Source organism: Mirounga leonina, unplaced genomic scaffold (assembly GCF_011800145.1).
Source record: "Mirounga leonina isolate KUSES-001 unplaced genomic scaffold, KU_Mleo_1.0 Mir_376, whole genome shotgun sequence".
Taxonomy (NCBI): domain Eukaryota; kingdom Metazoa; phylum Chordata; class Mammalia; order Carnivora; family Phocidae; genus Mirounga; species Mirounga leonina.
The window spans coordinates 1,736,009-1,752,066 of NW_023270718.1; the positions used below are offsets into that span (position 1 = coordinate 1,736,009).

At 52.2% G+C, this 16,058-nt stretch overlaps 2 protein-coding genes across 2 annotated transcripts in view; both read left to right on the forward strand.

Annotated features, from left to right (window-relative positions):
- Nucleotides 1–704, forward strand: part of BCL3 (BCL3 transcription coactivator) — a 9,900-nt gene extending 9,196 nt beyond the window's left edge. The window contains exon 9 of the mRNA XM_034986717.1: nucleotides 90–704. Within this exon, the coding sequence (XP_034842608.1) occupies nucleotides 90–277 (188 nt within the window). The 3' untranslated portion in view covers nucleotides 278–704. The remainder of the gene's footprint in view (nucleotides 1–89) is intronic.
- Nucleotides 705–11,996: 11,292 nt separating this feature from the next.
- The window catches only part of CBLC (Cbl proto-oncogene C), a 15,595-nt gene continuing 11,533 nt past the window's right edge, over nucleotides 11,997–16,058 (forward strand). The window contains exons 1-2 of the mRNA XM_034986558.1: nucleotides 11,997–12,349; nucleotides 15,875–16,021. Coding sequence (XP_034842449.1) covers nucleotides 11,997–12,349; nucleotides 15,875–16,021 — 500 coding nt within the window. The remainder of the gene's footprint in view (nucleotides 12,350–15,874; nucleotides 16,022–16,058) is intronic.

Sequence of the window (16,058 nt, forward strand, 5' to 3'; positions counted from 1 at the left end):
GTGCCCTCCTCCAGACCCCCAGAGAGGGCCGGGCCAGTTGGGTCTGGATCCCGTGGCTCATGACACCCACCCCCCTCTTCTTCCCACAGGTCTCCTTTCTGCGTCACCCTCCTCCTCGCCCTCCCAGTCTCCCCCCAAGGACCCACCGGGATTCCCCATGGCTCCCCCCAGTTTCTTCCTTCCTCCCTCATCTCCACCTGCCTTCCTGCCCTTCACTGGGGTCCTCCGAGCCCCTGGCCGGCCGGTGCCCCCCTCCCCAGCTCCAGGAGGCAGCTGAGAGGGATGGGGGGGCAGATCTCAGACTCCTGTGGAGGGACCTCCCTGCCCTGTGGGGTCAACCCTCCTAGAAACTGTGAAGACCTCACTCTGCCCCCCCCTTCAGGACCAGGATTTGCACAGAGCCACAAGCCTCTACCCATAAGGCCCTTCTTCTGAGCAAAGATATTCTCCCGCCTCATCGCCCACCCAGGACTCTCAGCCCTGTTATTCTCAGGCACCAGTCCCCTGTCTGGAATTCCACCCAAATTCCTTCTCCTCCCCCACCCCCCCAGAGCTGGTGGAACCAGGGGATAGTCACTCCTCTCCCCCCCTCCACCCGGATGGATGAGGAGGGGGAGATGGGCCGTATACAGGCACTGATAACGATGTAAATTATTAGGCATTTTGGTTGGATTTCTTTTGTAATAAACTATTTTTGTACCATACCCTGCCGGGGCTGGGCCTCTTGCGTGGGGAGGCCTGGAGGAAGTGCATCCAAGTGTGCACAGCTGGTCGTCCCTCTCCCGCTGACCCCAGGAGTGACCTTGTGAGTCTCCGGCTGAGGATGACACGTGTGGGTGACTCTGGGACTTCCAGCGTGTTCCTTCTTGTGTCACTGTGCCATCCTTTGTGGGGACGATACAAGTGCGTGACATCTTTCTGGGAGACCCTTTTGGATTCCACAGTGACCCTGGCTGTCTGCATGCGTGTGCGTTTCTGAGGTTTGTGGGTCCCTGGGGTATCGCAGCTGACCGGCAGGTGACTGATGGTCTCGGGGCCTGTGTGTGCGTGTGCAGCAGTTGTGAGTGTTCCCAACGTTGAAACCTGTGGTCACCCTGTGACTATGGGTGCGTGACTGCCTCGCTCGGCGTGCCGCGTTTTCTATTCGGTGATTCCAGGGCCCCGCTGACATACTAGGTTTGGGTTTTGACTCTGTGGATGTGTGACTTGGGTATCACCCAGGGTTTGCCTTCATCTTCTGTCACCCCCGTCACAAAGCACCAGCCATTTAGCAGCTTAAAACAACTGATTGATTCACTGGCGGTTCTAGAGGGCCGAAGTCCAAAATCAGTTTCACCGGCCCAAGGTCAAGGTGTCAGCAGGGCTGATTCCTTTCCAAAGCTCTAGGGGAGAATCCATCCCCTTGCCTTTTCCAGCTTCTAGAGGCACTTGCGTTCCTTGTCTCATGGTCCCTTCTATCACTCTGACCTCTTGCTTCTATCTGCACTCCTTTTTTTTTTTTTAAGATTTTATTTATTTATTTGAGAGAGAGAGAATGAGAGACAGTGTGAGAGGGAGGAGGGTCAGAGGGGGAAGCAGACTCCCTGCCGAGCAGGGAGCCCGATGCGGGACTCGATCCCAGGACTCCAGGATCATGACCTGAGCCGAAGGCAGTCGCTTAACCAACTGAGCCACCCAGGCGCCCTCCTTCTTTGTTTTTTTAAAGATTTTATTTACTTATTTGAGAAAGAGAAAGAGAGCAGGAGGAGGGGTAGAGGGAGGGAGAGAATCTCAAGCAGACGCCCCGCTGAGCACAGAGCCTGACGTGGGGCTCGATCTCATGACCCCGAGATCATGACCTGAGCCAAAAGCAAGAGTCAGACGCTCAACCCCGTGAGCCACCCAGGTGCCCCTCTATCTGCATTTCTACCGGGATCTCCCGCCTCCCTCTTAGAAGGAGGACCCTGCGATTATACTGGACCCACCCAGATAATCCCAAGTTTCTCTCCTCATCATGGCCCTTTTGCCATTTAAAGTCACTTCCACAAGATTGCAGGGATTAGAACATAGATATCGTTGAGAGCCTTTATTCAGCCGACCCCAGGCTTCAGTCGGAGAAGCAACATTACTAGGAGGTGGGTATACGGATAAGAGACTTGTTACGGGGATCTGAGCATCGGGAAAGGAAGATGGATGGACGGTGGGGGAGACCAAGGACAAGCTGGAACCCCCAAGGAAGGACTCGAACCCCCATTGGTCCCCACTGCCCCCAACCTTGATGAAAGCGGTGTCCTGTGGGAAAAGCTGGCAACCATGGTCCCATTCTATTGGTGAGTGACCATGTGTGTGTTTACTTCTGAGTGATGGTGACTATCTTTTTTTTTTTTTTTTTTTTAATGGGGGCCTCCCTGAACCTCTGGCTCTTCGTCTATCTTGGCCACTGTGATATTTCTGCTGCCACCACTCCATGACACGTTGTGTCTTTGGGGCCAACTGCCTTAACATCTTCCCGGGAGACAAAGTTGGGTCCCCCTGACTTAGCTGGCTATACGTCTTGGTCTGTGTTTGTGACCACGTGCTGCTGTTTCTGAACCTACTTCTGGGCCACAGTATCCCTGCCAGGGCCTGACCTTGGAGGGTCCACTGGGCTAAGGTCCTAAGGGCTGTTGTCACAAATGGCCACAACCCAGGGGGCGTAAAACAACAGGAAGTTATCCTCCTGTAGTTCTAGAGGCCAGGAGTCTGAAATCAAGTGGTCAGCAGGGCCATGCTCCCTCTGACGGCTCCATGCCCCTTCTAGCAGCTGCCGGCCCCCCGCACTCCAGGGCTGTAGCTACAACCCTCTGTTCCCCCTGCCTCTGTCTTCATGTGGCCTCTCCTTCCTGTGTCTCCTTCACAGGTCTGGGTCTCCTCTTCCATCTCCCGTAAGGACACAGGTCAGTGGATTTAGGGCCCACCTAGATAATCCAAGATGATCTCATCTCGAGATCCTTCCCTTGATCTTATCTGCAAACACCTTCTTTCCAAATAAGGGCAAGTTCACAAGTTCTAGGGGTTAGGATGGGGCCGTATTTTTAAGGGGGGAGGGGCGCACCATTCAACCCCCTACGGAGGGTTACTGTTGGGCCCCGCAAACAGTGGTGCGTGAGAACTTCCCGTGTGATAAGCCCCCCCCCCACGTAAGGCCACGCACAATGACCGTCTCTCCAGCAGACCGTGAGCTCTGGGAGGGCAGTGCCAGGCATCCTTCCCTGCCCCGCCCCCCCCCACAGCAGCCAGCACACTGCCTGGCCCGGAGCAGACCCTTGAGAAGTGATGGCCGAGGGAATGAGCCTCCTCCACCCCCACCCCTACCCTCCACATCACGGCATCCATGATTCTCTGTGGCTGCATCTGGTCCCGTGTCACCCTGTGTGACCCGTTTGAGGGTACGAATAGAAATGTAGGAGCACCTGGGTGGCTCAGTCGGTTAAGCATCTGCCTTCAGCTCAGGTCATGATCTCAAGGTCCTGGGATCGAGCCCCTCATCCGACTCCCTGCACAGCCGAGAGTCTGCTTCTCCCTCTCCATCTACCCCTCTCCCCTGCCCATGCTCTCTCTGTGTCAAATGAATAAATACAACCTTAAAAAATAATAATAAGTATAAATATTAGTAGCCATTTATTGGCCATGACAGCACCCATATTCCAGATGAGAAAACTGAGAACCAGAGAGAGCAAACCTCCCGTCCAAGCCCAAGTCTACGCCTCCAAAGCCCATGCTCGTAATCACGGGGCCCTCTCGCCATGCAAGAAACTCGTGCGTGGTTGTGTCTATTTTCACTGTGCACACAGGTGTGAGCTACTGGAAAGGATAAAAAGTGGGTGTGTCATTGAGAGTATAGGCCCTGGAATCAGAACTGAGTTCAAGTCCTGCCCTTCCATTTCCTGGCTGTATCTCCTTCATCAGGTGACGTCACGGCCCTAAGCCTGTTTCCTCATCTGTAGAAAGGAGGCACAATAATGGCGTTCACCTTGCCAGTTTGTCGTGAGGATTTTTTTTTAAGATCTTAAAATCTGAGCGGAAGGCAGATGCTTAATCCACTGAGCCTGGGAGGCGCCCCTGTCGTGAGGACTGAACTGTGTATAGTGCTTTTAACAGCGTGGTGCTGAGAAAGAACTCGATAAACGGGAATTGCTGTGGTTATCATCTGGGAATTGGTTTGGAGGGTGGCGAGGCGAGGGGAGGAAAGAGGATGGGACCTATTCTTTGTTTTGATGGAAAAATGAGGTGATGAAGGGCGCCTGGGTGGCTCAGATGGTTAAATGTCTGCCTTCGGCTCAGGTCATGATCCCAGAGTCCTGGGATCGAGTCCCGCATCGGGCTCCCTGCTCCTTGGGAGCCTGCTTCTCCCTCTGCCTCTCTCTCTGTCTCTCATGCATAAATAAATAAAATCTTAAAAAAAAAAATGAGGTAATGAAGTCCTAGCCTAGATGTGTGTATTAGCTAGACTTTTTATTCAGCGGTTCTGACAAAAACTAAAAAAATAGAGTGGCTTACATAAGATGGAAGTCGATTTTTCGCTCATGTAAGGGTCCAGTTAACACACTCAGGACTAGAATAGTAGCTTGAGAATGTCAGAGATCCAGTCTCCTACCTTGCTGCTCGTCTGCCTTCACCTCACATTTGTACCCTGTGGTCCAAGATGGTTGCTCCAGGGCCCACCATCACATCCACATCCCAACCATTGAGAAGAAAAAAGAAAGTCAGGTGTATGCCCCTGCCCTTTAAACTACAACCCAGAAATTATACATATCATGTTCTTTTGCCTAGAATTTAGTCATATAGCCACAGCTATCACAAGGGAGACTGGGAAATGTCATTTTATCTGGGCAACATATACCCAGCTAAAATTCTGAGGTTCTGTTATAAAAAGAAGAGGGGAGAAGGGTAACTAAGGGACAAGCATATCTGTCACACCAGGGCTCTGCTACCAAATGGCTATGTGACCCTGGGTGAAATGAGTTTATCATCCTGAGCCTCAGTTTCCTCATTGGCAAAATGGGATTAACACCGGCCACTCAGGGTTGAGTTGATGAGGATTTTTTTTTTTAATTTGAGAGAGAGAGCAGAAGTGGAGAGAGAGGCTGAGGGAGAAGAGAAGCAGACTCCCCGCTGAGCAGGGAGCCCGACGTGTGGCTCAGTCCCAGCACCCTGAGATCATGATCCGAGCAGAAATCAAGAGTCGGATACCCAACCGACTGAGCCACCCAGGCGTCCCAAGTTGATGAGGATTTAACGAGACTGTGGGTGCTTAGCACAGGGCCTGGCCGATTATCAGCCTGGAGTGTGTCTGTTGGGAATCTCCTTGTCCTTGTGAGTCCAGGATGTGGGTCTTTGTGTGTGAGAAACTATCCCCGGGTTCAAGAGCTGAACCCGGCCCTGACCTTGGTAAGTTACTTCTCTAAAACAAAGGATCTGGCTTCTCCACACATGGAAATTCCCTCTCAGCCTCCTGACCTTGGGACTGGGCGCGTGCGTGTCCTTACACACCCATCCCCCTTACATACCCATCCCCCTTCCCCTGCAGAAGGGCAGACTCCTAGGAGGAGGAGGCCCATAGACAGAGTCTCCAGCCCCACCCCCCCAGACCTCACAGAATTAAGCACACATCCCTCAACCACTACCACCAAGACAGCTGTCCTTGTCTCTGACACTCCTAACATTCTCAAGCGAAAAGTCACATTTTCAAACGCATTTCTCGGGGGCCCCAGCCCCTGCTGCAGGTTTCACTTGTTATCACCACCATGGGTAAATCCAGACACTCAGTCAGAGAATGTCTCTTCCAGGTGCATGCGTGAAATCTGCCAAATGTTAAATGCTGGTGCCATTCCCGAAAAACAAATTTTAAGAGCATGTGCATGAAGCAGAACACATCTGCTGGCTAGGTGTGTTTGCAGACCCTCATGTAAACCAAACCACCACTTTACAGAAAGAGAAACTGAGGCCCGGAGACGGTAAAAAACTGACTTGGTGAGCCTCTTGAGTCCAGGGTTCCAGGATTCATTATAACCAAGGGATGGAATCTGTCACTAGTCATGGAATGACCAACATCCTGTGCCTTCTGAGATGCAGTCTGGGTCTGTGCCCCCCAGCCCCCTCCGAAGGACACGGCATCTCTTCTAGAATATTCCTGCCACCAGAATCTAATGACAAGGAAATATCAGACAAACTCAAACCCAAGGGGACATCATAACAAAAGAACTGGCCCGGCCTGTTCAAAAATGTCTATTTCATGGAACACAAAGAATGTCAGAGCCATTGTACCAAAGAGGACGGGAAACTGAATACAACTCATGACCTCGGTTTGGACACTGGACTGGAGAAAAACAGTTTTGCTCTGAAGGATAGTTTGGGGAGGCGCTTAGGTGGCTCAGCCGGTTAAGTGTCTGCCTTCCGCTCGGGTCATGATCCCAAGGTCCTGGGATCGAGTCCCCCATTGGGCTCCTTGCTCAGCGGTAAGCCTGTTTCTGCCGCTCCCCGTTTTTGTGCTCTCGCTCTCCATAAACTAAATAAAATAAAATAAAATAAAAAAGGAAGGATAGTTTGGGGACAACTGGCACAGTGAGTCTTGGCTGCACTGTTAGAGACTAGTCCCTTGTCATTGCCAAGCATCCTGATTGTGAGAACCGGACCGTGAATGGGTCTGAGAACATCCTTATGTGTGGAAATGTAAGTGTTTGGGGGCAAAGGGACATAATGTCTGAAACTTACTCTCCAATAATAGTTCGGAGGGGAGAAAAGCAGAGAGAGAGCCCATGATCAAGTCCGTGAGCAATTGTTAACCATTGGTGAATCCAGGTACCACACAAAGGGCACACAAGAAGTCTTTGTCCTATTGTTGCTACTTTCCTGTAAGTTTAGAAGTGATTTCCAGGGGCGCCTGGGTGGCTCAGTCGTTAGCGGCTGCCTTCGACTCAGGTCATCATCCCAGGGTCCTGGGATCGAGCCCTGCATGGGGCTCCCTGCTCGGCGGGAAGCCTGCTTCTCCCTCTCCCACTCCCCCTGCTTGTGTTCCCTCTCTCGCTGTGTCTCTCTCTGTCAAATAAATAAATGAAATCTTAAAAAAAAAAAAAAAAGATTTCCAAAGAGAAAAAAATGCGAATTAAAAAGTCAAGGTTTGAAAGTTGGAGGTTTAAGGCTCTGTGTCTCTACGAGTATCTAAGTCTGTGCATGCATCCGTGGTCAGAGTTTGGGGAATTGGGAGGGTGAACTTGCTGCTTCAGACGCGCCCTTGGGGCGTGACGGGGGCCTTAGGGCGTGGTTAAGGGGTGTGGCCAGACTCAGAGACCTGGCTGGGATGAGAGGCAGGCCGCAGCCTGGAGGGCGGTCAGAACCTTGGGGCGGGGCCAGGGCCTCGGAGGTGTGGCCAGAGTTTGGGGGCGTGGCCTGAGAAGCTCGTTCCCGAAGGTGAGTCTGTACTTGGCGCGCCCTCTTGTGGCTATCCTCGGGTCTAGCCTCCACTTTTTAAGAAACAGCTTTATGTTTTTAGAAAATTTTTAAAAATTAAAAAATAAAAACAGCTTTATTGAGACATAATGCATACACCATACAATTCAACTATTTAAAGTGTACAGTTCAATGGTTTTAATAAATTCAAAGAGCTGTGCAATCATCATTACAATCAATTTAAAACCATGTCTTCACCCCAAAAATAAACCCCATACCCATTGGTGGTCACTCCCTATTTCTCCCCAATCCCTTTCAGCTCAGGCAATCCCTAATATACCTTCTGTCTGTATAGATTTGCCTATTCTGAAGACTTTATATAAATTTAATCATACAGGGGCGCCTGGGTGGCTCAGTCAGTTAGGTGTCTGCCTTCGGCCCAGGTCATGGTCCTAGGGTCATGGGATCGAGCCGGCATTGGGCTCCCTGCTTGGCGGGGAGCTTGCTTCTCCCTCTCCCTCTGCTGCTCCCCCTGATTGTGCGCCTTCCCTCCCTCTCAATCTCGATCTCTCTCTGTCAAATAAATAAATAAAATCTTTAAAAAAAATAAATACGGGGCGCCTGGGTGGCTCAGACGGTTAAGCGTCTGCGTTCGGCTCAGGTCATGACCTCAGGGTCCTGGGATCGAGTCCCGCATCGGGCTCCCTGCTCCTTGGGAGCTTGCTTCTCCCTCTGCCTCTCTCTCTCTCTCATGAATAAATAAAATCTTTAAAAATAAATAAATAAAATAAATAAATAAATAAATACGTGGGGCGCCTGGGTGGCTCAGTCGTTAAGTGTCTGCCTTCGGCTCAGGTCATGATCCCAGGGTCCTGGGATCGAGCCCCGCATCCGGCTCCCTGCTCCGCGGGAAGCCTGCTTCTGCCTCTCACACTCCCCTTGCTTGTGTTCCCTCTCTCGCTGTCTCTCTTTCTGTCGAATACATAAATAAAATCTTAAAATAAATAAATAAATACGTGTAATCATACAGTATATGGTATTTTGTGACTGGCTTCTTTCACTTAGCATAATGTTTTTGTTTTGTTTTAATTGTTTAAGTAGGCTCCACGCCCACCATGGAGCCCGATGCTGGGCTTGAACTCACAACGCTGAGATCAAGACCTGAGCTGAGAGCAAGAGTCTTGAGCTGAGATCAAGAGTCTGATGCTTAACCACCTGAGCCACCCAGGTGCTCCTAGCATAAGGTTTTTGAGGTTCATCCACTTCATGGCATTCATTCCTTTTAATGGTTGAATAATCTTCCATTGTACGGGTACACTGCTTTTAATTTACCCACTTACCAGTTAATGGACATGTAGGTTATTTCCACAAATATTTGCAGGGATGCATGTTTTCAGTTCCCTGGAATATATCCACATAGGAGGGGACTTGCTGGGTCATACAGTAATTCTATTTTGCCATAGATAAACTCTCTTTATTTCCTCTACTTTGAGGAGCTGCCAAATTGTTTTCCAAAGCAGCTGCACCGTTTACATTCCCACCAGCAGTGTATGAGGGCTCCAATTCCTCCACAGCCTCCCCAGTACTTATTATCTGTCTTTTCCATTACAGCCACCCTAACAGGTATGAAGTGGTAGCTCATTGTGGTTCTGACTTTCATCCGACTGATAACGATGTTGCGGATCTTTTCGTATCATTCACTGCTTTGGGATCCACTATGCGGCTAGATGAACTCTTAGCCACTTTGCCATATTTGATCCAGATTTTTCAAATTAAGGCATTAATGACATGGTTGAAGTCTTGGTGCATCCTTCGATGAAGGACGTTGAAGTCTTGGTGTGCCCTGCATGTCATGTTCAGCATGACCTCCCATGTTTTCATACCATGACCACATAGAGATGCATCCCCAAATAATCTACAGCATTGGTTTTGCAGGCTTTCAAGCCTGATATAAACAACATTGCCCTGTAATCCTTCTGCACCTGTTTTTTATTATTATTATTATTATTATTATTACTCATTACATCAGTTTCCTAGGGCTGCTGTAACCAAGGACCACAAACAGAGTGGCTTAAAGCAACAGAAATTTATTTTCTCCCCATTCTGGGAAGTAGTAACCCAAAATCAAGATGTTGGCAGGGCTGTGTTCTCTTTGAAGGCTCGAGAGGAGGATCCTTCCTTGCCTCTTCTTAGCTTCTGGTGTTTGCCAGAAATTCTTGACATTCTTTGGCTCTGATCTCTGCCTCTGACACCATGTGGCTTTCTTCCATGTATGTACCTGTGTCCGTGTCCAAATTTCCAATCATGTTGGGTTTACGGCCGACCCTAATAGTATGACCTCATCTTAACTTGGTGACATCTGCGAGAACTCTACTTCTAAATAAGTAGACATTCTATTTCTACATGTTGTTCTAGTGGACTTGAATTTGGGGGTGGGGCGCACTATTCAACCCAGTACACTCATCATTATGTTTTTAGGACTCACACTATTGGTATGTGTGTCCAATTCATTCATTTGAACTGCTGTGTGGGAGGCCTTTGTGAGAGTATACCGCAATTTATTCATCCCTCCTGCTGGTGATGGCCTTACCTTGTTTCCAGTTTTCTCCACTTCTGACAAGACTGCAATTAACATTTTTGAACACGTCTCTTGGAGTTTCTTAGGGCAGTAATTTTCAAACTGCCCAAAAAGATCCATTAGTGGGTTAGTGAAATCAATTTAGTGGGTTGCAAACATGATTTTCCCTTTAATGAAATGGCATTAAATAGAAAAGAAGCTATTGTAACACATGCACATAGGGTAAGGATTACCCTGTGAAACTCTTTCAGGTGTATATCATGACCCAATATAAGCAAACGTGTTTAAGAGCCACGGAGGATGGATGTAGTCAGCAATGGCCCCGCACTCTGTCCAAGGTCTGATGGATGCTGCCAAATTGCTCTCCAACTCATTTGTTCATTTACACTTCCATCAGCTCCTCATCAACACTTAGCATAGCCAAAAATCTGACTTTTTGCCAAGCCAATGGGCTTTCATCCTATTTCTGGAAGAGGAAACAGGCTCAGAGAGGGCAGAAACGCCAGGAGCTGGACGACAGACTCCGCCATCCTGACTGCAAAGACCCGGTCTCTGCTGGGTCTGAGATGCAACGTTAAAGATCTTGTAAGTGAAGAATTATCGGGAGTCTAAGGGGACACCTGGGTGGCTCAGCCGGTTAAGCATCTGCCTTCAGCTCAGGTCATGATCCTGGGGTCCTACGATCGAGTCCTGGACCTGCTCAGCGGGGAGTCTGCTTCTCCCTCGGCCTGCCACTCGCCCTGCTTGCGCGCTCTCTCTCTCTCCCTCTTTCTCTCTGTCAAATAAATAAAATCTTAAAAAAAAAAAAAAGAATTCTCGGGGGTCTAAGACAGAATGAAGGCTGAGTGGGGAAAGGGGTTTAGGATGAGAGCTGAGGGTCCTCCACCTCAAAGGGATGCCTGAGACGCAGGGACTGCTCAGCCCACAGCATCCGGAGTGGGCTGACGCAACAGGTTATGCTGTTTGGGGAGAAAACCCCCCCACGCTCTTCCAGCCCTGAGCCTACCCGACGCGCCTTGACCCCCACATTCTTTTTCTTTTCTTTTTTTCTTTTTTTTTCTTAAGATTTTATTTATTTATTTGACAGAGAGAGCACAAATAGGGGGAGCGGCAGGCAAAGGGAGAGGAAGAAGCAGCCTCCCCACTGAGCAGGGGGCTCAACTCAGGACTCGATCCCAGGACCCCGGGATCATGACCTGAGCCGAAGGCAGACGCTTAACCGACTGAGCCGCCCAGGTGCCCATGACCCCCGCATTCTTGAACCCCATCTTCCCGCCTCATCTCCTGGGGGTCCCAACTCCTCTGGAAATCTGGGTGTCTCGACTCTAGGCTGATTTCCCGTAGGCCCCTCACTTGGGGACTCAGGAATTATGTTGCCAAACTCCTGCTCCTTAAGAAACCCAATCCCTGCTACTAGGGGACCAAGGGGTCTGGTCATGCTATGCTTTTCTTGTCCGGGACAAAAGGATCGCCCTGTCTCCCCGACCTTTACTCCTAAAAATTTCAGCTCTCTGACCTTTAATCCCATGCCACAGCCAAAGATCCAAACCTGCGTCCAAAAGTCCTAAGAGTGCTCCGTTCCAGCCCCAACTCCCCGAAAGGTTTGGTTAGCTAAGCTCCCAGCCCTACACCCAGCCGCCAAAAGCCTCAGGTCTCCCCCAGCCCCTCCTCCACTGCAACCTTGGGACCCAGCCTCCAGTCGGTCTCAGAAGCGGCCCAGGCGTCCTACCTTCAATTCCTACCCACTGAAGAGTCTCCTCCTCCCTCCACCCACCAGCAGCCACCCCATCCAGCTCTCTTTAGGGGATCAGACTTTCGAACCCCATTTCTAGGAACCCAGGTGCCAGATCCCCCAGGCCCCGCCCCCTTCAGAGCGCAGGTAACCTGCAGTCCCCGCCCCGCTCCTCCAGGACCCGCCCCCTCGCCTTTCGTTCCGGGTCCCGCCCCCACCCTGGGCGGGGCCGCACCTTTGCCCGCCGCCCGCCTACCTCCCGCGGCTCCCGAGGGCCCCATGGCTGCGGCGCAAGCCCCCTGGGGGTGGCAGTGGGGAGAGGCCCGCGCGCTCGGCCGGGCGGTGAGGCTGCTGCAGCGCCTGGAAGAGCAATGCGGGGACCCCCGGCTTGCCTCCAGTCCCCCCTCGCTGCCAGACCTGCTGCCCCGCGTCGCGCAGCTGCTGCGCCAGGTGGCCCACGCCCGGCGGGCGGCCGGCGGGGACGACGCCGAGGGTCCCGGTGCTGCGAGGGACTTTCTCATCGTCTACCTTCACAACCTGGAGGCCAAGAGCAGGCAGGTGGCGGCACTGCTGTCGCCCCGGGGTGGGAGGAGAGCCAACGACCAGCTCTTCCGGGAGGGCTCCAGACGCAGGTGAGCAGCCGCCCTGGCCGCAGAGGAAAGATGGGACCAGCCCCCTGCTCCCTCAGACCCGGGGCTCCTGGTCCCCAGCCCCCTCCTCCCTCAGATCTGGGTGTCCTGGTCCCAGCCCCCTCCTCCCTCAGATCTGGGTGTCCTGGTCCCAGCCCCCTCCTCCCTCAGATCTGGGTGTCCTGGTCCCAGCCGTCTCCTCCCTCTGACCCAGGAGTCCAGACCTCAGCCCCTCCTGCCTCAGACCCAGGGGTCCAGGCCCCCAGCCTTCCTCCCTCAGACCCAAGAGTCAAGGCCCTCAGACCCAGGAGTCCAGACGCCCAGCCCCTCCTCCCTCACACAAGGGGTCCAGACTCCCAGCCCCTCCTGCCTCAGACCCAGGAGTCCAGACCCCCAGCCCTCCTGCCTCAGATCCAAGAGTCCAGGCCCCCAGCCCCTCCTGCCTCAGACCCAACAGTCCAGACTCCCACTCCCTCCTCCCTCAGACCCAGGAGTCCAGACCCCCAGCCCCTCCTCCCTCAGACCCAGGGGTCCAGGCCCCCCCAGCCCCTCCTGCCTCAGACCCAGGAGTCCAGGCCCCCAGCCCCTCCTGCCTCAGACCCAGGAGTCTAGGCCCCCAGCCTTTTCTTCCTCAGACCCAAGATCCAGCCTGCAGCTCCCTCCTTCAGACCCAGGGGTCCAGGCCCCCAGCCCCTCCTCCCTCAGACAAGGGGTTCAGACTCCCAGTCCGTACTCCCTCAGACCCAGGAGTCCAGACCTCAGCCCCTCCTGCCTCAGACCCAGGGGTCCAGGCCTGCCTACTCTCTTCCCTCAGACCTAGGAGTCCTGCCTCCAGCCCCCTCCTCCCTCAGACCCAGGAATTCTGCCTCCAGGCCCCTCCTCCCTCAGACCCACAGGTCCAGACTCCCACCCCCTCCTTCCTCAGACCCAGGGGTCCAGGCCTCCCTACTCCCCTCCCCCAGCCCTACGAGGCCTCCCGCCTCCCCCCCCCTCCCTCAGACCCAGCAGTCCAGGCCCCCAGCCCCTCCTCCCTCAGACCAGGGGTCCTGCCCCCAGCCCCTCCCTCAGACCCAGGGGTCCAAGTCCCAACCCCCTCTGCCTGAGAACCTAGAAAACTGAGCGACCCAGTTTTTTCTTTCTTTGGGCACTTATGCCCTCAGTTCCCCATTTCCCCTCTTTCTTGGCCATCCAGCAGCCCACTTCACATTGCCGCACTCTCCCAGAGGCCTAGACACGAATCCTGGAAATGTGGGGACCCCAGGGAGCTTCTTGCATGAGGAGGGATGGACTGACATCCCATCACTGCCCCTGCCTAGGGGGACACACAGGGCCCCCTGGTCTTGCTTCTTGAGGAACAACTAGCTCAGGACCTAGGGCTTATCTATAGCTCCCCCCCCCCCAACCTCTTCTGAACTCTGGGGAAGGGGCTGCTGAGAGTCAGGAGCATATGAGGTTTGGGGTCTAGAGCCCAGAACGAAACAAGGTCTGGACCAGCGGCTCTCGACCCTGTCAAGGCAAATACTTCTGTCTCCTCAAATTCATCCTGAAATGAAATGCATAGGTTAAACTGCTTACCTACCCATAATTTTTTAAAAATCACTATAATACACAAACTGTATTGTAGGGGATGATAAAAAAGAATGCCCTTCATAATAACATTGTCTGTATTTCAAATGAAAATGCCAAGACACAATTATAATTATTCTGGGAAGCAGAATTGGCTAGTCAGACACCAGCACCCCTAGGGAGAATCCCTGTGTCACTGACCCAGTCTTCCTTCCATGTATAGGATAGTTGAATTTCTGTAAAATTCAGTATAAATTTAAGATGTGCAGAAAATGCCTTTGTAAACTGGAATTGGGTTTTAGGTTTAGATAATTTTAAATAGATTTTCCACTTTCACAGATGCCTGATGGGACATTGGAAAGTGGAGTGGAATGTGAGCAAATTTTGCTAGAGTGGACTGTCCCCCACAATTTAGCCTCCCTACTGTAATCGCTATGTCAAGTGAATTTCTAGAAGCTCCTTGGAAAGGTGGTATAACTCCACTGAGAATCACTGTTCTAGAAAATAGCATAGGGGCTTAGTGAGTGTCTGAGTGAGTGTTCTAGAGTTACTAGGGTCCTAGCAACTCTCTGAAGAAGATTCTAGAACAACACTCCCCACTAAAAATCTAATGCAACCCACATATGTAATTTTTTTTCTTTTTTTTATAAATGTTTTATTTATTTATTCATGAGAGTCACAGAGAGAGAGAGAAAGAGAGAGAGAGGCAGAGGGAGAAGCAGGCTTCCCGCTGAGCAGGGAGCCCGATGCGGGGCTCGATCCCAGGACCCTGGGACCATGACCTGAGCTGAAGGCAGCCGCTTAACTGACTGAGTCACCCAGGTGCCCCAAATTACTTATTTTTAAGTAATCTCTGCCCCCAACATGGGGCTTGAACTCACACCCCCGAAATCAGGAGTCACCTGCTCCACCGACTGAGCCAGCCAGGTGCCCCAAGATTTTTTTTAACAGGTGCAGTGAGTTTTAATAACATTCCCTTTATTTAACCCACAGTATCCAAAATACTATCTCAACTTCTAATCAATGTAAAGCAATAATTAATGAAATAGCTCACATTCTTTTTTTTTTTTCCACTAAGTTTCCAAAATCTGGGGCACCTGGGTGGCTCAGTCAGTTAAGCATCTGTCTTTGGCTCAGGTCCTGATCCCAGCATCCTGGGACCAAGTCCCGCATCGGGCTCCCTACTCAGCGGGGAGTCTGCTTGTCCCTCTCACTCTGCCCCTGATCATGTGCTCTCTCTCTCTCAAATAAATAAATAAAATCTTTAAAAAATAAAATAATAAAGTCAATAATAATAATGAAAGTGCACTGAGTGCCGGCTGCACGCCAGGTACGTTGGGCATTTTCTGCGCTCAGAAGACATGGAAGAATCCTCACTGCTCCCCCTCTGAGACAGGGGCTGTACTTAGCCCTGCACTTACCCCCATTTCACAGCTGAGGAAACTAATGTAAGGGGGAGAAAAGGAACCTCCCCCAAATGCCGCAGCTAAGTGTCAGACCTACCCTCTGCTGCTCCCCACATCCTGACCCGTACCCCAGGGAGGCAGCTGGGGGGGGGAAGCACAGGGGTCTGCCCCCCAGGGCTGCTAAAACCAGGAAGGTTCTGAGCGTGACCGGCTCGCAGACCCCTCCCAATGGCCTCAGCTCTCGTGGGCTCCACCTCTGACAAAGCAGGGCTTCTCCTCCCGCCCCCGTGGGCTACAGGTGGAGGCTGGGGTCTGTGTGCCGGAGGGTCACTTGGATATTGGGGAGCACCTCCCTTTCCTTCACAGATAAGGAAACTGAGGTTCGCAGAGGGGAGGTGTCAGGACTGCCATAGGCCATCTTGGATTCGACTTTTACCTTGCACTGAGTGGTTACAGAGTCTGGGGGCCTGGTGCCTGCGGGTCTTTCCCACAGCGGGTGCAGGTGTCACTGGGAGCCCCAAGGTCCAGCCCAGGCCCTCAGAACCCATCCCCACAGGCGACAGCTGGCCAAGCTGGCCCTCATCTTCAGTTACATGCATGCGGAGCTGGGCGCACTCTTCCCCAAGGGAAAGTACTGTGGACACACGTACCAACTCACCAAGGCCCGGGCCCACACCTTCTGGAGGGAGCACTGCGGAGCCCGGTGAGTGAGCACCTGTCCCCGGGGCCCCTTAGCTCCT